The sequence below is a fragment of the Schistocerca serialis genome, chromosome 4 (genome assembly GCF_023864345.2).
Source record: "Schistocerca serialis cubense isolate TAMUIC-IGC-003099 chromosome 4, iqSchSeri2.2, whole genome shotgun sequence".
Taxonomy (NCBI): domain Eukaryota; kingdom Metazoa; phylum Arthropoda; class Insecta; order Orthoptera; family Acrididae; genus Schistocerca; species Schistocerca serialis.
In genome coordinates, this window is record NC_064641.1 from 612,396,426 (window position 1) to 612,420,555 (window position 24,130).

The following is a 24,130-nucleotide window of genomic DNA, read 5'->3' on the forward strand; positions in this document are numbered from 1 at the left end:
ACTGCAGACTATTAACTAAGGTACGAGTGGACGGATAAGTCCCCAGATATGTGGGTGTCTTGAAGATTTCTTAAGCAACAGAATCCAGCAGATTATCTTCGACAGCCAGTGTTCATCAGAGACAAGTGTACCGTCAGGAGTGCCACAGGGAAGTGTGATAGGAGGATTCTTATTTTCTATATACAGAAATGATCTTGAGGACAGAGTAAGCAGCAATATGCGGCTGTTTCCGAATGATGCTGTGGTGTACGAGAAGTTGTCGTCGTTGAATGACTGTAGGAGGATACACGATGATACAGAAAAAAATTATAATTGGTATGATGAGCGGCAGCTGTCTCTAACTGTAGAAAAAAGGAAGGTAATGCAAACGAGTAGGAAAAACAAACCCGTAATGTTAGACTACACCATTCGTAGGTTGCTACTTAACACAGTAAGGTCGATTAAATATCCAGGAGTAACATTCGAAAGCGATATGAAATGGAACGAGCACATAACGATTGTAGTGGGGAAGTCGAATGGTCGACTTCGGTTTATTGGGAGAGTTTTAAGAAAGTGTGATTCACTTGCAAAGGAGACTCCATGTAAAACACTAGTGCAACCTATTCTTGAGTACTGATCGAGAGTTTGGGACCCGTACCATTTCATATTAAAGGGAGACATGGAAGCGGTTCAGAGGCGGGCTGCTAGATTTCTTACTGGTAGGTTTCAACAACGCGCAAGTGTTAACGGAGATGCTTCGGGAACCCAAAAGGGGATCCCTGGAAGGAGGGCGATGTTCTTTTCTAGGAACACTATTGAGAAAATTTAGAGAACCGGTATTTGAAGCTGACTGCAGAATGATTTTACTGCAACCAACGTACGTTTCGCGTAAGAAGCACGAAGAAAAGACGAATTAGGGCTTGTACGAAGGCATATACACAGTCGTTTTTCCATCGCACTATTTGGGATTGGAACAGGAAAGCAGTCATTTTTCCCTCGTTCTGTTTGGGAGTGGAACAGGGAGAGAAGATGCTAGTTGTGGTACGAGCTACCCTCCGCCACGCACCGTATGGTGGGTTGCGGCGTATGTATGTAGATGTAGATGTAGATGTAGAACCATGCTGGCATTAACCTGAAGCGATTTAGGAAAATCACCAGGATGGCCGGACGCATGTTTGAACCGTCGTCCTCCCGAATGAGAGTCCCGTGTGCTAACCACTACGCCACCTCACCCAGTTTATCATTTTAAGTTCGTCTAATTACAAGAGAGTGAAACGAATTTTTCGTGCTGTACGCGTTTCGCTTTTACTATTAAAAATTGCATCATCACGCAGCAAATTTTGTAGATGCTTCCCTACATGAATTCTATTCTGCTCTTTTGCATATTGTCATCCGCAGGCACAATACTAGAAAGTAAAAACTCATTTACTTCATAATCTCTCTCTTTCTCTCTCTCTCTCTCTCTCTCTGTGTGTGTGTGTGTGTGTGTGTGTGTGTGTTTGACATTTCGTGAAGGACTGACTGCTCCACTGTAAGACGCATTATTAGCAAGAAGCCTCTGGCGCGGGTACAGAGACTGCATTGTAAAATAAGCATTTAATACGTCGAAACGAGGCAGCCCTCTGCCGGAGTCAGGCTGCTCGGTTGTAGCTACTTTTTGTCCAGGTTCCCCGGCCCCACGTCCGCCTCCGCCCCCGCGCGCACCCCCGGCACAGGTGCTTTTGTCACCGGAGATGGGCCCGGCGGGCCCTTCCTCGCAGTAATACATTTAGCGGCCCGAGCACCGTTATCACACGACGGCTGACTGCCTACAGGCGCGCGGGCGGGGATACGGTAGCAGGTAGTGAGCGGCGGAAGGGGAGAGGGGGAGGCGATCGAAACCAGCCGGCGTTCTGCTGTTTGCGCTTCATTTATTTTTCACGTGTACAGCTGCGCGTATTTATCGGCGGGAGAACCTGTGAAGCCTCGCGCCGTGTCCGCGGGCGTGCGCGCGCATTGTCTGACAACTTTCCCCCGCGCCGTTGTGATGTGTCACTCGGTCCGCGCGGTTTTCAGAAGTGCCATCGACCGAGCTGGATGGACAACGCCCTTTGTTGCGCTTTTGTGTTGCTGGAAGCAGACTGTGGGCGCGGAAGTACTACTCGGGTTTATATATGAAGTGCTTGCGCATCCTTAATGCATTAAATATTGTTTCAGAATAGAGAGTAAACAGAGAAGCCGGGAATCGATCTACCCACCGGTGACGGGCGAGGAACTGGATCACGTCTATCATTATGAAACACTGAACTTGTGATCCGATGCAGAAGAACTATAGCAAGATACTGTACAAGGATGTTGTTCTGTACAAACGGGAAGACAGCGCAGGTCATACTGATTTAGCTCCGTACTTATCTGTTGAGTGCTCATTCTTTTCGCCACTTTTTGCTGATATCTGATTGAGGATTTTTAAGTGGTCAGGAAAAAGTACTTCAAGGCCAATAGCGATAGCATTCTTTAATAGTCCATGTTCATCAATAGTGTCCGGACACCCCACATTAATATGGGTTGTGTTCACCCTTAGCCTTCATGACGTCTTGTACTTCACTGGAGACGTTTTTAATGAGGTGCCTGAGTGTCTGTGAAAGAATGGTAGCTCATAATTCCTCAAGACCTGAAACCAGGTAAGGGAGAGATGTGATGAGATAAAAGACATTTATAATTTCACTGACATATTTGTCAACACACTTGCGTGCAACCAAAGAGCATATCCATATCGCGTTATTATTTTGAAACGTATCATCTCCTGCAGGGTACTGTAAGGCGAGAAATACACTCCTGGAAATGGAAAAAAGAACACATTGACACCGGTGTGTCAGACCCACCATACTTGCTCCGGAAACTGCGAGAGGGCTGTACATGCAATGATCACACGCACGGCACAGCGGACACACCAGGAACCGCGGTGTTGGCCGTCGAATGGCGCTAGCTGCGCAGCATTTGTGCACCGCCGCCGTCAGTGTCAGCCAGTTTGCCGTGGCATACGGAGCTCCATCGCAGTCTTTAACACTGGTAGCATGCCGCGACAGCGTGGACGTGAACCGTATGTGCAGTTGACGGACTTTGAGCGAGGGCGTATAGTGGGCATGCGGGAGGCCGGGTGGACGTACCGCCGAATTGCTCAACACGTGGGGCGTGAGGTCTCCACAGTACATCGATGTTGTCGCCAGTGGTCGGCGGAAGGTGCACGTGCCCGTCGACCTGGGACTGGACCGCAGCGACGCACGGATGCACGCCAAGACCGTAGGATCCTACGCAGTGCCGTAGGGGACCGCACCGCCACTTCCCAGCAAATTAGGGACACTGTTGCTCCTGGGGTATCGGCGAGGACCATTCGCAACCGTCTCCATGAAGCTGGGCTACGGTCCCGCACACCGTTAGGCCGTCTTCCGCTCACGCCCCAACATCGTGCAGCCCGCCTCCAGTGGTGTCGCGACAGGCGTGAATGGAGGGACGAATGGAGACGTGTCGTCTTCAGCGATGAGAGTCGCTTCTGACTTGGTGCCAATGATGGTCGTATGCGTGTTTGGCGCCGTGCAGGTGAGCGCCACAATCAGGACTGCATACGACCGAGGCACACAGGGCCAACACCCGGCATCATGGTGTGGGGAGCGATCTCCTACACTGGCCGTACACCACTGGTGATCGTCGAGGGGACACTGAATAGTGCACGGTACATCCAAACCGTCATCGAACCCATCGTTCTACCATTCCTAGACCGGCAAGGGAACTTGCTGTTCCAACAGGACAATGCACGTCCGCATGTATCCCGTGCCACCCAACGTGCTCTAGAAGGTGTAAGTCAACTACCCTGGCCAGCAAGATCTCCGGATCTGTCCCCCATTGAGCATGTTTGGGACTGGATGAAGCGTCGTCTCACGCGGTCTGCACGTCCAGCACGAACGCTGGTCCAACTGAGGCGCCAGGTGGAAATGGCATGGCATGCCGTTCCACAGGACTACATCCAGCATCTCTACGATCGTCTCCATGGGAGAATAGCAGCCTGCATTGCTGCGAAAGGTGGATATACACTGTACTAGTGCCGACATTGTGCATGCTCTGTTGCCTGTGTCTATGTGCCTGTGGTTCTGTCAGTGTGATCATGTGGTGTATCTGACCCCAGGAATGTGTCAATAAAGTTTCCCCTTCCTGGGACAATGAATTCACGGTGTTCTTATTTCAATTTCCAGGAGTGTAGATGAATACGATCTGCGATAATGTCTACCGCCGAAGTTGCACCTGTCATTGATCCCTGCAACCGGGCAACGGGGGCTAAATGGAATTATGCGAACCCAAATGGTTCAAATAGCTCTGAGCACTATGGGACTTAACTTCTGAGGTCATCAGTCCCCTTGAACTTAAAACTACTTAAACCTAACTAACCTAAGGACATCAGACACATCCATGCCCGAAGCAGGATTCGAACCTGCGACTGTAGCGGTCGCGCGTTTCCAGACAGTAGCGCCTAGAACCACTCGGCCACCCCGACCGGCATGCGAACACAGTCCAGACTGTAAATGAGTCGCCTCCTGCGTGTACACAACCGTTTTGACGCTTAGACTCTAAAGCTTCAGGGACGTATGCTATACTCTCATGCGCCGATCAGCGGGGATTTGCCCTGCTTTTGCCTTCATAAAGTTTTAGTAGAAACTCGTTCCTGGCGGCCCATACTCAAATCGTCGGCGATCTGATCTACAACAGACTGTGTCGATCAGAGGGGACGCTACGACCGTTAGCGAAACACTTGCGCTCGTTCCATGCTGCGGTTTAAGCTTTGGGGAAAATTGTCTCTGCGAAACTGAAGATAGATCCTACAGACTGTAGAAATGCAAATTACTGGACCATCTCCGATCTTCTTGTTCCGATTATAATCCCTCGTTCAAAGTTGTTTAACTCGTTATGCTGCAATGCTCACTACACACATTTCTGTAATAGACTGTTCAGACATCGTATCTAGACCTACCCCATTCCCATTCTAACCGCAATATTCAGGCGTCACACACGGCACATCTTCACATGGCAGAATCCTTCACGTCACTTTTGACTGCTCGGTTTATTATCCAACGTGAGATAGTCGCATGGAAAGTACTAGCTGTATGCACTTGACCCACGAAAGAACGCCACCACTGTGACGTACGTTCTTCTGCTCACACGAAAATAGTCAGTATCAGACTATATCGTAAGCAAGTAAGTGCACATTTTTCAGCAAACACAGCCAAGGTGTAATATAATTGTGCATTAAAAATTTATTGGCTTTGGAACGCAAAATGCCGGAACTTACCAACAGTGAATACATCTTCGTAATACAAGACACTACTTAAACTTCAAATCACTGTGACGGGACCAGTGGTACAATCGCTGTATAGATTTCAGCTCAGGAGAGGAACTGAGTTTGATGTTCGATAAATTATTATGAGAGTAATATTTCGGCAACATACTTCCTGTTGCAAGGTGCTGAAAGCATGGTTAAAGACAGTTTGCCGAGAAACTATGACATCTTGATCAGTCGTCTACGTAACAACCCTTGACACGACGATTAGCCGCTGGAAGTTGCTACAATGCATGAAATTTTAGCACCGGTATTGGGTCTTCTTGTAGGAGATGTGCTAACATACAGTTTCTGATCGCGACACTATGCGCCAATGTCTTTGCTTGAATTCCATATTTCTCCTCAATGCCTCATAGACTGATTAGCCCATTTATAGGATATCCATTCCTGTTCTCTTCCTTCGATCTCAAGTACTAGTCTTACCCTATAATTCCTCAATCTTCCCCTGAACCATCAACTTTTTCTTCACATCTGATTCCTTCTGTACTAATTCCATATAACTGTTAGATGTCATTACTCATATTCGAGAATAACTTAATTATTTAACACTGTCTTAATAAGGCTGATATTCCTGAAAATCATATATTCATCATTGCATCACCATGATCATCGCCGTCACCATACCATCATTTACTAACCACACTGCAATGTTAATTCGCTAACAATATATGCTTAGGTGTATGAGAGAGCCTCATGGGTCTAATCTTACAAGATGAAATAAATTTATAAATAAATTTGCGTCCATACCTTTATTCTTGTAAGTCTCGAGGCTTCAATCAATGATACCTTACTTTCATCCAACAAGACAACCGCAGTGCTGGAGTGCGTTTATCAGCAATCGGTCGATAGAGCCAGGGAGTTTAGAATTGATATTGATATCGAAAATCGTAGGTAGAGGACAGTGAGGAAACCAGGAAAAGAAATCCAAGCGTTTGAGATGCGGGTGTTATAGAGGGAAGCTCAAAATTAAATGGACTGATAGGAAGCGGGGGGGGGGGGGGGGAGGAGTATGAATATGTGGACAATACTGGTAGGAAGAAGGGACAGCATTATACAGCATATGATAAGGGCATCAGGGAATAACTTCCACGGTACTTGAAAGAACCACGGAGGACAAGAAGTGGAGGGACAGAGCCTGGGATATTTTCAACAAATAACTGAGGATGCTGGGTGTATGTGTTGCTCTTAGTATAGAGATTGACACAGGAGCAACCGCATTAAACTAATCAGAAGACATTATAAAAAAGAGAAACATCATTGGCGTGACGCGCTGATTTCACTAAACAAAACAAAATACTCGTTTAAATGACAATGCTATCTAATTTTTGAATTTCAGGGTGAGGGTTTAGATAATAATGCAGAATCCTAACTTATGTTCCAGTTTTTGAGCAGCTGTACCTAAGATAAAAGTCTAACAGCAATTCCCTTAGTAGTTTTTGAATAATTACTGTCCAATAAAAACCCACAGCTGGAGAATACTGTTTTACAGTCACTAAAGCTGCACGTGATATTATCTCGAGCTCTTAATATCGAGATAAGCCCTCGCTTCTCCATGCTCCATTGCCCCCGCGAGAAGTTTAATAGCAATAACACAGATCTCTGCTCTCTAGGTCCGTGATTCCAGCGCCAGGCAGTTACGATATCCGCGGTCTCTAAGCCGTTCTCTAATCCCGGCACTTGAGAAGCTTAACTGCGCGATAGTCAAAATAAATTTAACTTCTAATCTGTGCTTTGGTCCCAAGGCAAAGGCACTGTGCTCCACTGGAAGTGGCAGACGCATTCCATTCGTTAAGAGATTCGAGGGTATTGGACTAAAACATGTCACAGGTAAATAACATTCCAGCTGCTGCAGAAACGCCTTGTGTTCTTCGAGTAAAAAGTTACCTTCGTACTTCAATAGCGTTGAATACTATGTTGATGATTTTACAGAATAACAGTAGAAAGTGAAGATATAGTATTGCGTTTCTGCTCTTCTGATTCTACCACGGCCATGGCATTGCGGTTTGGTTTTTATAAGCAGAATCCAGGTCAACTGTGTAACCAGCAAGGGGAAGGGAAAGGCAGATGCCTAACACTTCCCCCCTCCACCCAAGCCTCCCCCTCTCCCCCACTCCTCACTTATGAAAACCGAACTCGCACCCTGCCCCGCAAAACAGACACGTACTAACTTAGTGTTAGTTCGAAGAAATAGAGAACACGTAATGGATATTCACTAGAAGCAATTCCACACAGAGCTGTTTGTCATTAAATCTCAAATCACTCTCAAAAAAAAAAAAAAAAAAAAAAAAAAGTTCAAATGTGTGTGAAACCCTATGGGACTTAACTGCTAAGGTCACCAGTCCCTAAGCTTACACGCTATTTAACCTAAATTATCCTAAGGACAAACACACACACACCCATGTCCGAGGGAGGACTCGAACCTCCGCCGGGACCAGCCGCACAGTCCATGACTGCAGCGCCTCGGCTAATCCCGCCCGGCTAAATCACTCTCCCTGTTGCTTAGAACAGGGGCATGCTCTTGCTTCAGGCTGTAAAGTTTCGAGCATTTCTTCTGATTTACATTCAACTCTGAACTTGCAAGGCATTGAACAAGTGCTTCCATGATTCTAACTTACGAAATGGTATAAGTGAATTTTCAACGAAGCTATAGACGAAACAACATAAACCTATGTGACAGTAACACTTTGTCTTTGGAGTCTTCAATCTTCTAACTGGTTAATTAGTTTGTTAGTTACTTAGTTACAAGTAACCTCAACCACAATTCATTAAAGATTCGAACTAACACGTATAAAACAGCTGCAAATGTCTGTTCACAAATGAATTAATGCGCTAAATATTTGACGTTAAGCACGTAAGCGAGAAGAAGTTAAAAAAAGGTTTGAAATCATGTTTCACGTTTGTTGGAGGTCGCTAGGTGCTCTCATTACGAAACATTGCTTGAGTACGGTACGGGTAATTTGCACTCCTTTTTCAGAAAAGCTAGTGTCTCACACATCTCAGTATTTATGACGTCATATATCCTGAACTATGTGTCGCACAATGATCCAAATTGCAGGAACATTCAGTGGTGTTACGTGTGGTGTGCCGTTGTGGATAGAGTAGTAAAGAACTAAAAAATTATAAGAAGCGATCAAAAAGCTTGCGTTCGAAGGCCACACAGTTCAGAATGGGTATGCCAATCAGGGGACATCACCATGGCCATTGAGGCTATCATACCACCGACACACCAGGTTGAAGATACACGTTTGGTGAAACAAGGTCTCGTGCTGCAACAGCCAGCTGCACTTCCTCGTCCGACAGGGATCGTCGACCCTTGAAGGGCTTGTTTGAGGGACTGAAGGCGTGATCATTGAATCAGGACTGTAGGGCAGGTGCTCGGGTCTCCCCCGCTGGGTGAGGCTGGCCTCTCAAATCGACCAGTGTCTTGTATCGAATAGCACCAGCGCAGAAATTGGCGCGCCGTCCCACAACGTCCCACAACATGTTGCCCACGCACAGTCTTCATTCTTGGACGGATGTCTATCGGTGTTTGTCCTTCGGTAATCAAGAAATGGGTAACAGCACGTCGATCCTGTTAGCACGCATTTGCTAATGACGTCGTCATAGTTCACGTTCCCACGTTTATCGCACGCAAGATGGAAATACATGTTGTTGTTGTTATGGTCTTCAGTCCAGAGGCTGGTTTGATGCAGCTCTCCATCCTACTCTAACCTGTGCAAGCTTCTTCATCTCCCAGTCCCTACTGCAACCTACATCCTTCTGAATCTGCTAGGTGTATTCATCTCTTGGTCTCCCTCTACGATTTTTACCCTTCACGCTGCCAACCAATACTAAATTGGTGATCCCTTGATGCCTAAGAACATGTCCTACCAACCGATCCCTTCTTCTAGTTAAGTTGTGCCACAAACTTCTCTTCTCCCCAATCTATTCAATACCTCCTCATTAGTTATGTGATCTACCCATCTAATCTTCAGCATTCTTCTGTAGCACAATATTTCGAAAGCTTCTATTCTCTTCTTGTGTAAACTATTTATCGTCCACGTTTCACTTCCATACATGGCTACACTCCATACAAATATTTTCAGAAACGACTTCTTGACAAATCTATACTCGATGTTAACAAATTTCTCTTCTTCAGAAATGCTTTCCTTGCCATTGCCAGTCTACATTTTATATCCTCTCTACTTCGACCATCATCAGTTATTTTGCTCCCTAAATAGCAAAACTCCTTTACTACTTTAAGTGTCTCATTTCCTAATCTAATTCCCTCAGCATCGCCTGACTTAATTCGACTATATTCCATTATCCTCGATTTGCTTTGTTGATGTTCATCTTATATCCTCCTTTCAAGACACTATCCATTCCTTTCAGCTGCTCTTGCAGGTCCTTTGCTGTCTCTGACAGGATTACAATGTCATCGGCCGAACCTCAAAGTTTTTATTTCTTCTCCATGAATTTTAATACCTACTCCGAAATTTTCTTTTGATTCCTTCACTGCTTGCTCAATATACAGATTGAATAACATCGGGGAGAGGCTATAACCCTGTCTCACTCCCTTCCCAACCACTGCTTCCCTTTCATGTCCCTCGACTCTTATAACTGCCATCTGGTTTCTGTACAAGTTGTAAATAGCCTTTCGCTCCCTGTATTTTACCCCTGCCACCTTTAGAATTTGAAAGAGAGTATTCCAGTCAACATTGTCAAAAGCTTTCTCTAAGTCTACAAATCCTAGAAACGTACGTTTGCCTTTCCTTAATCTAGCTTCTAAGATAAGTCGTAGGGTCGGTATTGCCTCACGTGTTCCAATATTTCTTCGGAATCCAAACTGATCTTCCCCGAGATCGACTTCTACCAGTTTTTCCATTAGTCTGTAAAGGATTCGCGTAAGTATTTTGCAGCTGTGACTTATCAAACTGATAGTTCGGTAATTTTCACAGCTGTCAACACGTGCTTTCTTTGGGATTGGAATTATTGTATTGTTCTTGAAGTCTGAGGATATTTCGCCTGACTCATACATCTTGCTCACCAGATGGTAGAGTTTTGTCAGGACTGGCTCTCCCAAGACTGTCAGTAGTTCTAATCGAATGTTGTCTACTCCAGGGGGCTTGTTTCGACTCAGGTCTTTCAGTGCTCTGTCAAACTCTTCACGCAGTATCATATCTCCCATTTCATCTTCATCTACATCCTCTTCCATATCCATAATATTGTCCTCAAGTACATCGCCCTTGTATAGATCCTCTATATACAAGTAAATCACACTAATCCCTTGCCTACACGTCTTTGTTTATATATAAGCATCAGAGTCGTGCTACGTTGTAATATACTGTGCAGTAACACCTTTAAACGGAAGCTTTTATCGCTACTTGTAAAACGTCACGCCCGATCCTGCAGTTTTTCTTCACGAGCAGCAAAAATATAGTAAGCAGTAAGTTTTTTCACTATTTTGGGGGCGTATCAGCAATAAAAAGCTTCGAAAATTTAGAAATTTTGTATAAAATTATTTGGAAATCATTAAATTCTCTCAGTCGCAATCACTGGATGAATATAGTCTGGGTAACTTGTGCTGTCTAAAGACACATACGCTGTTTCTAAATTTAATACTCGACATTCTTCGTTAAATCTCTAACGTAAGATTATACCTCTTAATGGACAGATTATGGCAGCATCTTAAAATTTTGAATTAGGTCAATAATTACATGAAATATTGAAAGTCATATGTTTTTGCTCCTGAAAACTGTTGGATAGGCATTTAGTAGTAGAGATGTGCAGGTTCAGTGTATATTGATTGCGACCCCCTCCTAAAATGTGGAACGAGTCAGCTGTACACTTATAGTACATTTTCTCAATGGGATATATAGACGGCAACATGCTAATAATTTACAGAACTTCTAAGGTTTTCTTCATGCATACAGTGATTTTTACTTAACTTGGCTTTTTTCTCGGTCTCTTTTAAACACGCGCGCGCTCACTCACTCACTCACTCACACACACTGTAAGTAGGTTGTTTAGGTTTTCATGTTGGCAACGTCACGTAGCGCTCTGTATGAAAATCACTGGCTGTGCTGTGTGCAGTCTGCGGCTGGTTGGCATTGTTGGAATATTTGCTATTGTAGTGTTGGGCAGTCGGATGTGAACAGCGCGTAGCGTTGCGCAGTTGGAGGTGAGCCGCCAGCAGTGGTGGATGTGGGGAGAGAGATGGCAGAGTTTTGAGAGCTGAGAGCGGACTATCTGGACGTGTGTCCATCAGAAAGAGTAAATTTGTAATACTGGATATCATGAACTGAGATATATATATATATATATATATATATATATATATATATATATATATATATATATAGACTTTTGAACATTATTAATGTAAATGCATTGTTAGGTCTCTATCAAAATCTTTAATTTGCTAACTATGCCTATCAGTAGTTAGTGCCTTCCGTAGTTAGAATCTTTCATTTAGCTGGCAGGATTGGCGCTCGCTATATTGCAGTAGTTCGAGTAACGAAGATTTTTTTGAGGTAAGTGGTTCATGAAGGGTTAGATTATTGTTAGTCAGGGCCATTCTTTTGTGGGGATTATTGAACGTCAGATTGAGTTGCGCTAAAAATATTGTGTGTCAGCTTAGTGTTGATCAGAATAAGTAAAGAGAGAAATGTCTGAGTACGTTCAGTTTTGCTCAGCTGTTTGAAAATCAAATAACGTAAGGGGTTACCATCACAGTAATTCACCAATTTTCCAAAGGGGGCGTTTCAACACACACACACACACACACACACCCACCCACACACACACACACACACACACACACAATATTCATAGTACCACACATTAAGAAATTCTTCTGCGGAGCAGATATGATTTCACTTTGTGTTTGAAGATAACTTTTTCGTCTGTTAAACTATGTATACCGCTGGGTAGATGATCGAAGCTCTTTAGCAACTCAGTTGTGTTATTTTCATCCATTGAGAATACTGTAACGCTATGACGGTTAGGGGAAAAAAATGAGGATTCTGTGACCTTGTTCCTCCAAATTAAGAAAACGCGATTCACAAAATCTTTATCTCAAGAGATTGGGAGATTAATCTTTATCACACATTAGAGGTACGTAAGCTATTAAGGACATTCTACCAAAAATTATATTTGCTCTTCTGTAATGTACTACATTGCCTATACATTTGTCTTGCGCTTCATTTCTACGAAGAGAAGAGATGCAAAAATATTCGCCAGTTGACGGACCCGCAGACTGAAAATTAAATGGCCAAATTAAAATGATTAACTTTCTAATTTAATTACGCATTCCTTAGGACAAAGACGTTCTATTTGCGTTTAAAGAATAAATTATCATGGTCTCCCCGTAAAATATTTCCGGCCGCGAAAATTAATTATGAAACGGTACAGAATTTTCGTTATTTTTTTTATTTTCTAAAAAAAAGTTGTTATCTAATTGTAGCCTGCATTATTCGAGTCTAAATTTATCGTCCGAAAATTTTCCCGAGGCAGAAGTATCTTCACTTCTGTGTTACGTGTACGTTCTTATTCCCGTGTGTTTTTACTAACAAATGGAATGAAAAATCTCTCGCAAAATTCGCACGGTCAGTATTTTAAGGGTTTTGTATACAACGAGAACTTTAATGATCGTTTTATTCGTTTCGCAATTAAAATTTAATTGCGTGCTGTCAGCGAGTGCCGTGTCGTATTTCTCTTTTTTTTTCTCTCCAGTCTTTTCGCCTGCCTTCAAATGACGAGCACCTCTCGCACGAGACCACCTTCGTGATTCAGCGCTTTGTGAGCAGTGGAGGCGGTCACGTTTCGACGGGAAAAGGAAGGGGAATAATGAACATGAACTGCTTTCGTCAAGCTTCTTGCGCCCGGCAAATTGCCGTAGGTACGACTTTGTAGCGAGCTGAATGTCAGCGCGAGAAACGCAACTGGTAATTTACGTATCATGCAAACACTGATTTGATTAATGTGCTTTGTTCAGTTTAGAACAGTAGAATTGATGTTTACTTTAATTTAGAGCGTCTGATAGAGCAATTCAAGCGAACTGGCCAGTTACAAAACAGCCGCGTGCCGCAAAAGTGGAACTGCTGATTCACAAAGCGACGGGAAACACACGCATTTGGCATGATGTATGGCCAATATTTGTCAGGAACACGGGCAATTTCCTCGCCTAAAAAAAAGAATCCGTTTATGTGTCCATTTATGAAATGATGAGATCGCGAGAATCCACTAGTGGAAGTTCTCTGAAACGCACTTTTTAAACTTTTTTTTTCATCCCCTGCAATGTAATTTACGTAGGAAGTTTACCGACTCGTGATTCGTATACTGAGCATCAGGCAGTTATTTTGCAATGCACATGGATATCGTATTTCACTGCAGCGCATCTGAACTCTGGACGTGCCGATGTTGGTAAATCAATTTCATCATAAACACCTCAATCGATGGTCGAGCATAATAATCGATCTCCAAAACATCGAAGTTTCTAACGTCAGTAGCAAACGACAAATCTATGGAATGGCGTAAAAGTCAAAATATGTAACCTAATGTGACATTTACAGGGTGGCGCACGAAATGTGTTACCATTTAGTTTTTGAATATAAACTTTATTGTCAATACAATCTGAAAGGAACATATACCACAATCAAGAACCGTCCATGGAGATTTGTTCTAACTCTGCACATGCTCAATATGTCCACCATTTCGTTTCCTAACTTCCTTCAAACGAACACTGAAGTTAGTGATTATCTTACGGCACATGTCTTCCGTAATTTCACTGCAAGCTTGAAGAGTAAGTCTTCTGAGCTCCATTAAATCACGTGGACGTTTCGGGAAAATTTTTTCCTTTAGGTACCCCCAAAGAAAAAAAGTCACATGGATTGAGGTATGGACTATTGGGGGGCCAATTTTGTCCGTCGTTGAAGCGATCTGGAAACCTGAGTGAAATGATACGCTTGTCGAAATGCTTGTGTAAAAACCCCAACACAGTGTTTGCTGTATGTGGCCTTGCTCCATCTTGCATGAACCACTGCGTGTTGACGGGCAAGGCAGTAGCAAGAAGCTGTGGAATGAAGCTATTTCGAAGCATGCTCAAATAACGCTCGCTGTTCACAGTTTCTTCAAAGAAAAAGGGTCCAATAAGTCCGTGACTGGAAATTGCTGCCCACGCTGTAATGCTCGGAGCGTAATGTTGTCGTTCATGAAGCACTTGTGGGTTTTCAGTGGCCCAAAAGTGTACATTTTGTTGTTAACCACACCGTCTAAATGAAAATGCGCCTCGTCTGAAAACCAAACGCTGTTGAGAGTTTCTTCCCTATCCTCCGCCCACTGAACAGTAGTCTCTGCTGCTTGTGTTCTTCAGTGAGCTTCTGTGTACAGGTCATCCTGTATGGGTACATATGGCGGTCACTTTTAAGAATGCGTTGAACGGAGCGTCTGGATATTCCCAGTTGCACTGCTGCCTTTCTACACGATCTCCCGGGACTTCTCTGTACAGCAACTCGTAGCGCTTCAATATTCTCCGGCGAACAAACAGGCTTAGGCCGAGATCGCTTCGCTTCCAATACTGTTCCTTCCTGTACAAATTTATCGTACAACCTGTGGATGGTCTTCTTGCAAGGGACCCATCGTGTGTTAAACTGTTGTCGAAAACGCCTCTGAGTCACAACAAGGCTTTTCGTTTCATGAAAAAGTAACACAATTGCCGATCGTTGCTGTGTCTTCAGTCTTCCATTATCAGCCATTGCTGCTTACTAGTCTCCTAGTGGCAATATCGTGAATTACACGTCATTTAGTAACTCATTTGTTTTTCCAAGCTCTGCTGGTACTGCTGTAGAGATCACAGCGGGATATCTAACGTGTGTCGTAAATTGTGAAAGAAACAATTGGTAACACATTTCGTGCGCCACCCTGTATTAATCAAGATTTAGGGTAATAGCTATCACTGATTATGCTTGACGTTACTCAAGTATGTGAACGATCTAGAATAATTTGAAAGTATAGAAGTAAAAACTTCAATAGGCAAGATCGCTAATTTACTTTAATGACCGGTTTCGTCAGTCTAACCGAAATCGGTCATCAAAAATAGTCATAGTTAGAAATTTTCCTTTTAAAGTTTTTACTTCTTTATTTTCAGTAATTAATATTTCAATATCCACCATTTTTGTTGAGAAAAAGGGTCATTATGAGAAAAATTTCCCCTTAAGTCTGTTGAGTCACTGAGAGAGAGCGTATTTTCCTTTTGAGAACAGTCTTTCACAAGTAGATGTGGCTATACGGCTCAAATATTTAAGCGCACTTTTTTATAGCTTTGGATTGGTAATACGTATGATGTCATTCATACTTCCACAGGATATCTTTTAAGATATTGGAGGCGATTTTTCAGACGGAGCTGTAACGGTAGGTTCGTATCTGTTCCAGTTTGCAAGTCATTCATCTTTTATGCCGTTTTATAGTGTTCATTCCATAAATCAGATTTAGTTTCTATGTTTTCTCGTAAAGTATTTGGTTCCGGCATAAGTTCGCAGCGCTTTTGTTTTACGTGTTGGATTCCGGTTACTATGGGTTTATTTATTGACTGTCAAAGACTTGGGCTCATCAATAAAAGGTTTAATGCAATTGGTGGAACGGCGGCGGTAGGGTGTATTACAAATTGCTTCCTCGAAATGTAACTATCACTGATGACATTTGTTGTTGACAACTGAGACGCCTTGCAGACACAATAAAAAAAAAACAAAAAAAAAAACAGGAAGACAGCGTGAAGTGATGCTACTTCACGACAAGGCCCGCCCGTATTCAGCTAGAGTGGCAGAAAACACAGTACAGGAGTTGGGTGGGAATTCATTGCGCACCCACCTTATTCACCTTTTCACCTTACACTGCACCCTCAGATTTTCACTTTTCCGCTCTCTATCGAACAATCTTCAGGGAACTTCGTTTCGGGTTAAAAAGCTCTCCGAACGTGTCTCGACGAGTTCTCGCCACGAATCGAAAGTTGTCCCAGCGTTGGGAGACTGTTGTGAATAGTGAAGGATAATATGTTATGGATGACTAAAGTCTCTGTTTCACGTATGCTCTGTTATGGAAAAACGCTACGAACGTGTACACCAATCGAATAAATGGTTCAAATGGCTCTGAGCACTATGGGACTCAACTGCTGAGGTCATTAGTCCCCTAGAACTTAGAACTAGTTAAACCTAACTAACCTAAGGACATCACAAACATCCATGCCCGAGGCAGGATTCGAACCTGCGACCGTAGCGGTCTTGCGGTTCCAGACTGCAGCGCCTTTAACCGCACGGCCACTTCGGCCGGCCCCAATCGAATATCAACGTGTTTTACACACTACTTGACACAACGAAAACGTGAACAATGAAAGGCATTAGTCCACGCTTAGCTACAATAGGAAACGTTAGTTCTTTAAAAAATAAAAAATATTGCTCTTGGTCGCTACCCCCCCCCTCCCTCTCTTCTCCCAAGCCCACATCCTTCGTTATACATGTGTCGAACTGCGGTCGTTATGAGAAATGTTCAGGAAAAGATTCGTTTAAATGATGAAAAAGATTATTCTCACTGGTAGGAAGTAATCTGTTTCTGGCTAGCATCGATACTAGATTTTTTGTCTGTAACATCGATGTTTTAGACACGTCTCTATCGATATTCGAATATCGTCCCATAAACTCCCAACATCAGTATCATCGTACATCCCCTATTTGAACTAACTGATCCAAATGTATGTGCCAAACCATCATATATTACTCTGTATCTAAGTTACTTTTTAGTTCACAAATAGTTTTAATTAAAATATTATGCAAACTGTAGTTTCAGATTGGTATATCTGTAGCGAAAACTGTTTTAGTGGGCAAAGTGGAGAAATTTATTTAGTGACCAGTTTTAAATATCCATTCAGCTGAAGAAACAGATGGCGAGTTGAGCGCTGTGGAAACTCTTCTAAAGCTTGCAGGCTGAGGGATACAACTGGAGAGAGAAATGTTCTGTAGTTTTTCTGCCAGGACATCCCTCCGGAAGGTCGAGGTAACCCTGTCTCTCTGAGCAGTGCCATCTATTTTTCCTTATTGCAAGATGATCGACACGAAAATATGATAGCGTTTGGGCTCCCAAAAATCAGTCCCACTAATAGCAGATTTCGGAGACAGTATGATCAAGGCACAAAACAGAAATGAATGTGAGCGAGACAAAGGGGCTGGGAGGCTGTGTAAATCCCTGTCCCGACAGACATAGGCAGAACGAACCAGACGGTCAACGAAAGGAGTCGCCCGTCTCATTTCTCCGCTTTATGCAGTCACAGGCCTTCCACCTACATGTGGGGAGAGCGCAATAAAGAGTTGCAACTTGTGACAGGTACGAACTTCCATGCTAATGAGCGCGAAATTGCTTTTGCATTTGCTTTCCGTAACGATGTTACTTTCCGTGATTTTTTGATAACCAAGAATGGCACAGAACTGTTTGTGTAAGTGGGTGCACTATAGCCAAGCCTCTCATTCCCCCACATGGCAGCAACTCCGTAAGAGAAATTCTCATTTTTCTAACCACGGTGGCGTGAACTTTCATTCCGTTAACCTTGGTGCGGTACTTGAGAAGTCCACAACTCACTGTGATAGTCTCCTCAAGGGTATTTAAGAGTTCCATGGTTATTCATTGTGCATTCACACATGTCACGTATAGGTGCAAAGATCGATTATTGAGACTAGGGTGTCGAAAGCGTTGGGTCAGGGGTATTGTTGCTCGGTTAGTAGATTCACCTTTGCTGAAATTCTGAAGCGGGCGGAATATGAATGGATGACGTAGTGGGTGAATGTGTCACCCACGAGTGTCAGTAAACCTACGTAATTATACTGACTACTGAGAAAAATATATTTGTATTGAAAACGATTATCAGGAGGCAGAAAGAACATTTCCAGTGTTGGCGTCAGCTATGCCGGCCAATGGATTATAGTGTTGACCATGTGGGTGTATTATCAGAATAATACGTGACAGAACTTCATTTACTTGATTTGTGTTGAGATCAGACGTAGATAATTTTCAAGGTGAAGGGGTCACTGTCTTCCATTGCATTTGAAAAGAATGTATTGATTTAGATATTGCAAATGTAACAACTTCCTTTATGACCAAAAATCTTATATTTTTTAATCCATTATTACTACAGAGCTAAAACTTCGTACCAAAACGGATCATCCTTACCCACCAGACATGGTAACGACAACAAGTTCTCTTTGATCGCGGAGTAAATGATATGTTTACAGCGTAGCGTCTTAAGTGTTTTCTTATTTGATCATTTACATTATCATATTTCGTGTTATTCCTTAAAGATTCCTACCTACAAAATAATGTACCAAGTGTTTCACTGCACTTATTTGTCAATATACGCGCTTACCAAGGTTAAACCATTGCCGGCTACACTGAATCTTAGTAGGAGGACGCAGCATTTGATTACTGGAACGTTTTTATTTTTTGCAGTTGTTAGGAAGACATGTGATTGTATTCCAGAGCGGACAAGAGGAATTGGATAACTGGTTGTATCAAGAGTCGTTCAGAAGTTTGCTAACTGACGTAGATGGTCCAAATAGGAAAAATGGAATGGGTTTTGTCGGCGGAGGTGTTTCAGAGTCTTTTTTTCTTACAAGTGAATTAAATGGTTGAACTGGAATGTTGTCATTAACTTCTTGGCGACGGAGATCTGCAGTCTGTCATCCTATCCTTTCGGAGAAAACACTCATGACAAGAGCAGTGCCTAGAAGGGGAAAGCAGCATAAAGAAAACCAGTGCAGTGAGAAGCTGTGAACTGCACACAAGTTTATTAGTATTTTTTTGAGAATGATCGCTTTTAAAGCAATCTATGTTTAGCATAGATAAGCACCAGATAATCATTTGAGATTATATGGGATGCAGAAGAATAGCTGACTAGTCATGTCTGACTAACCTCTCCCACATTGCAAAAAATGGTTCAAATGGCTCTGAGCACTATGGGACTCAACTGCTGAGGTCATTAGTCCCCTAGAACTTAGAACTAGTTAAACCTAACTAACCTAAGGACATCACAAACATCTATGCCCGAGGCAGGATTCGAACCTGCGACCGTAGCGGTCTTGCGGTTCCAGACTGCAGCGCCTTTAACCGCACGGCCACTTCGGCCGGCCCCACATTGCATAGCGACTGAGAGGCAGTGTGCTCAGATACGAAAGAGTTTCGTCGGATTTGGTTCTCGTAATCTTTTTGGTCTACATCTCCATATATATAAAGCTAGCCACTGTATATTGACTGTTCTTAAGCCTCTGTAAACGTCTTAATATCCCCCTACGCGAATTATACGATGGAACCAATGCAATTTTTGCACAGTTATTCGCCATTATTGGCCTCTTTAATTTATGCAGAATTATTTCAGGAGAATAATGTTGTCTTTCTTCTAAAGATTCCCATCTAGACCCCTTCAGCATCTGCGTTACGGCGGTAATTACCTAATAGCGGTTTGTGAATTCTTTCACTATCCTCGTCATATGTAACAGGTAAAGATGCCACATTCTGATACAGGGATCTAGAATAGATATCACTAGTATCTTGTACGAGGCTCGAGATTTAATTCAGTCGTTTTTTCTAAATATTGTTAAATCGAATACCATGGCTTCGCATGTGTATTGAGTTGCATTTTTCCAACGCGGAGTCAGCCCAGATAAGCGCTGTCCATCAAGTCTTTCGTACGGAGCCCAGTGACGACGGAAGCGTCGGTTTTTTTCCCCTTACCAGCAAAATGATTTTCATTGCGGAATTTTGCGTGCCTTTTCGACTGGGCGGTCGCAAATTAGTCTAGGGCGTTATTTGTTTTGTCCTTGTGTATTTGAGAATGATCAGCACCACATAGTGTAAAAGAACAAGAACTCTGTGTGCTTCGACGTGGCTTGAGCTTAAGAGCTCTATATTTCAAGGCTCATTACTATTGAAACAATGTAGACAACTCGCGCCACTGTCGGAAAGACGATTTTTTGTTGTGAGTGCTTTACTTCACATAGCAATAGAGCAAGTAGCCCGTGCTGAGCTTAGGCCAGTTTTCGCTTTGTAAGTTTTTTAAAAATAATTTATGGTGCATTTTCAGTACTCCGATGCAGATCTGTGCTGCATGCAATTTTTCCCGACTTTCAAGATTTTTTTTTGCAACGAGACGCGGGTCACGTTTAACTCGGAAATAATACGATACATGTGCTTCAAAGCAGTTGCAAATCAGATTTACAACCTGTTAATATGCTCGCCGTGTATTCCCACTATCCACTGCCTATGTGTTTATACTTATATGTAGCCTATCATGTAGTCTATATTGGCTAAGACTGTGACAACACAGCCGGCCGCGGTGGTCTTGCGGTTCTGGCGCTGCAGTCCGGAACCGCGGGACTGCTACGGTCGCAGGTTCGAATCCTGCCTCGGGCATAGGTGTGTGTGATGTCCTTAGGTTAGTTAGGTTTAAGTAGTTCTAAGTTCTAGGGGACTTATGACCTAAGATGTTGAGTCCCACAGTGCTCAGGGCCATTTGAACCATTTTTTGTGACAACACAGACAGCGACATACACCGAGGTGACAAAAGTCAAGGGATAGCGATATGCACCTATCCAGATGGCTCCTGTATCGCGTAGACAAGGTATAAAAGGTCAGTGCATACGCGGAGCTGTCATTTGGGCTCGGGTGATTTAAGCGAAAACGCTCCCGACGTGATTATGCCCGCATGACGGGAATTAACAGACTTTACACGCGGAATGGTAGTTGGAGCTAAATGCATGAGGCATTCCATTTTAGAAATTGTTCGGGAATTCAGCATTTCGCGATCCATAGAGTCAAGAGTGTGCCGAGAACATCACATTTCAGGCATTACGTATCACCACCGATACGCAGTGGCCGATGACCATCGCTTATGGAGCGAGAGCAGCGACGTTTGGGTAGAGTTTTTAGTGCTTTCAGACGGGATACACTGTGTGAAATAACGGCAGAAATCAATGTGGGACGTACTAGGAACGTACCCGTTAGGATGGTATGGCAACATTTGGCGTTAATAGACTACTGCAGCAGACGACCGAACCTAGTGGCTTTGATAAGAGCCTGCAGAGCATCTTCTGGGCTCATAGCCACTTCCGTTAGACCCTAGACAACTTGGAAACCGTGGCCTGGTCAGATGAGTCCCGATTTCGGTTGGTAAGAGCTGGTGGTAGCGTTCGAGTGTGGCGGAGACCCCACGAAGCCATGGACTCTAATTGTCAACGAGGCACTGTGCAGTTCGGTGGTGGCTCCACAATGGTGTGGGCTGTGCTTGCATGCACCTGGGGTCCTCTGGACATTCAGGTGCTTGGAGATAATTTGCAGCCATTCAAGGGCGCCACGTTCGCAGACAACGATGGAATTTTTATGGATGGCAGTACGCCATGTCACTGGACCACAGGTGTTCGTCACTTGCTTAAGAACATTTGCCCGCATCTTGTGGTCGCGCGGTAGCGTTCTCGCTTCCCACGCCCGGGTTCCCGGGTTCGATTCCCGGCGGGGTCAGGGGTTTTCCCTGCCTCGTGATGGCTGGGTGTTGTGTGCTGTCCTTAGGTTAGTTAGGTTTAAGTAGTTCTAAGTTCTAGGGGACTGATGACCATAGATGTTAAGTCCCATAGTGCTCAGAGCCATTTGAACCAATTTTTTAAGAACATTCTGGACAATTCGAGCGACCGTTGTGGCCTCTCACGTCGCCTGACGTGAATCCCATCGAACATTTATGTGACACAATTTAGACGACAGTTCATGTACAAAATCCTGCATCGGCAACACTTCCGCAATTATGGACAGCTATAGAGGCAGCATGACTAAATGTTTCTACAGGGGACTTCCATCGATTTGTTTGAGTCCAGGCCACGTCGAAGAAAAAGTAAGTCCGATACGATTCGTGATCTATATAAATGACCTGGGTGACAATCTGAGCAGTTCTCTTAGGTTGTTCGCAGATGATGCTGTAATTTACCGTCTAGTAAGGTCATCCGAAGACCAATATCAGTTGCAAAGCGATTTAGAAAAGATTGCTGTATGGTGTGGCAGGTGGCAGTTGACGCTAAATAACGAAAAGTCTGAGGTGATCCACATGAATTCCAAAAGAAATCCATTGGAATTCTATTACTCGATAAATGGTAGAATTCTCAAGGCTGTCAATTCAACTAAGTACCTGGGTGTTAAAATTACGAACAACTTCAGTTGGAAAGACCATATAGATAATATTGTGGGGAGGGCGAGCCAAAGGTTGCGTTTCATTGGCAGGACACTTAGAAGATACAACAAGTCCACTAAAGAGACAGCTTACACTACACTCGTTCGTCCTCTGTTAGAATATTGCTGCGCGATGTGGGATCCTTACCACGTGGGATTGACGGAGGACATCGAAAGGGTGCAAAAAAGGGCAGCTCGTTTTGTATTATCACGTAATAGGGGAGAGAGTGTGGCAGATATGATACGCGAGTTGGGATGGAAGTCACCAAAGCAAAGACGTTTTTCGTCGCGGCGAGATCTATTTACGAAATTTCAGTCACCAACTTTCTCTTCCGAATGCGAAAATATTTTGTTGAGCCCAACCTACATAGGTAGGAGTGATCATCAAAATAAAATAAGAGAAATCAGAGCTCGAACAGAAAGGTTTAGGTGTTCCTTTTTCCCGCGCGCTGTTCGGGAGTGGGGTGGTAGAGAGATAGTATGATTGTGGTTCGATGAACCCTCTGCCAAGCACTTAAATGTGAATCGCAGAGTAATCATGTAGATGTAGACGATTTTAGTAGGTATCCCACGACTTCTGTCACCTCAATGTACTTCACGACACTAAATTACATGGGCCTACAATAACACCACATGAAACTACTAAAGTAACTGCAAGTGTCCGTTGTCAGTTTCAGCCTCACACGTGCACTGCTCAGAAGCGAGAGCGTCAAGGCTAGAATGAATGAAAGTTCCCGTCAGATGGCGGAGTGATATAGCTACTCACCGCCGAAGTAGGCGAGCATGGCGGCGAGGGCGGTGGCCAGCAGGATGAGCGCGATGGCGCAGCACTTCCAGGAGCAGCGGCGGCGGCAGCGCTTGTCCACGTGGAAGCGCGACGGGCTGTACGCCGAGTAGGGCGCGGCGCGCAGCGGAAACACGGGCAGCGCGGGCGCCGCGCCCGCCGGCGGCGCCGCCGCCATCAGCGCGCACGCCCCCTGAGGAGTCAGCCTGCCAACACGCCGAAACGTCGCCGTCAGTTGCCGGCACAGCGCGTGCGTCCTGGTTCAAAGACATCTAAATACACAACATTAATTCATACACGAGTAGCACATTTCAGTCTTACTTGTAAACGTTCGCGGATGATGCTATAATACGTAGAGTCGCCGCAACGCTAGTTCAGGAGAAACTGTCGCCGCGTGGGTAGCAAATCACTCATCGATTCAGTGCTGGATAAAAACTAGACGATGGACATACAGCCCAATTTTTTTTTCTTTATTGTGATTTCATTCCCCTGTCCCATATGGGCAGGGGAGGGCTGTCAGCGGCACAATCCGCCGCTCCTCAGCCGAGTGGCATGACAACTTAAAATAAGAATAAAATGTTACATACATAAGGCGAGAAAGGGGAACTTAAAACAGAATAATGGGAGAAAATGGAGGTAAAAATTTAGACCAACACGGAGACGTTCATGGAGGACAGTTAAAAAAAAAGTCAAAAAGTCACCAGAAAGTTAAGAAACACAGTTCGCGATTCTTCAAAACTCAGAGAAGGCACTGAATGGACATGCACACGTTAAAG

General features: G+C 43.9%; 1 protein-coding gene across 1 annotated transcript in view; it reads right to left on the reverse strand.

Moving 5' to 3' along the window:
• LOC126475424 (teneurin-a) overlaps positions 1-23,447 on the reverse strand; it is a 353,360-nt gene extending 329,913 nt beyond the window's left edge. Inside the window, exon 1 of the mRNA XM_050103269.1 lies at positions 23,337-23,447. Coding sequence (XP_049959226.1) covers positions 23,337-23,355 — 19 coding nt within the window. The 5' untranslated portion in view covers positions 23,356-23,447. The remainder of the gene's footprint in view (positions 1-23,336) is intronic.
• Positions 23,448-24,130: the final 683 nt, after the last annotated feature.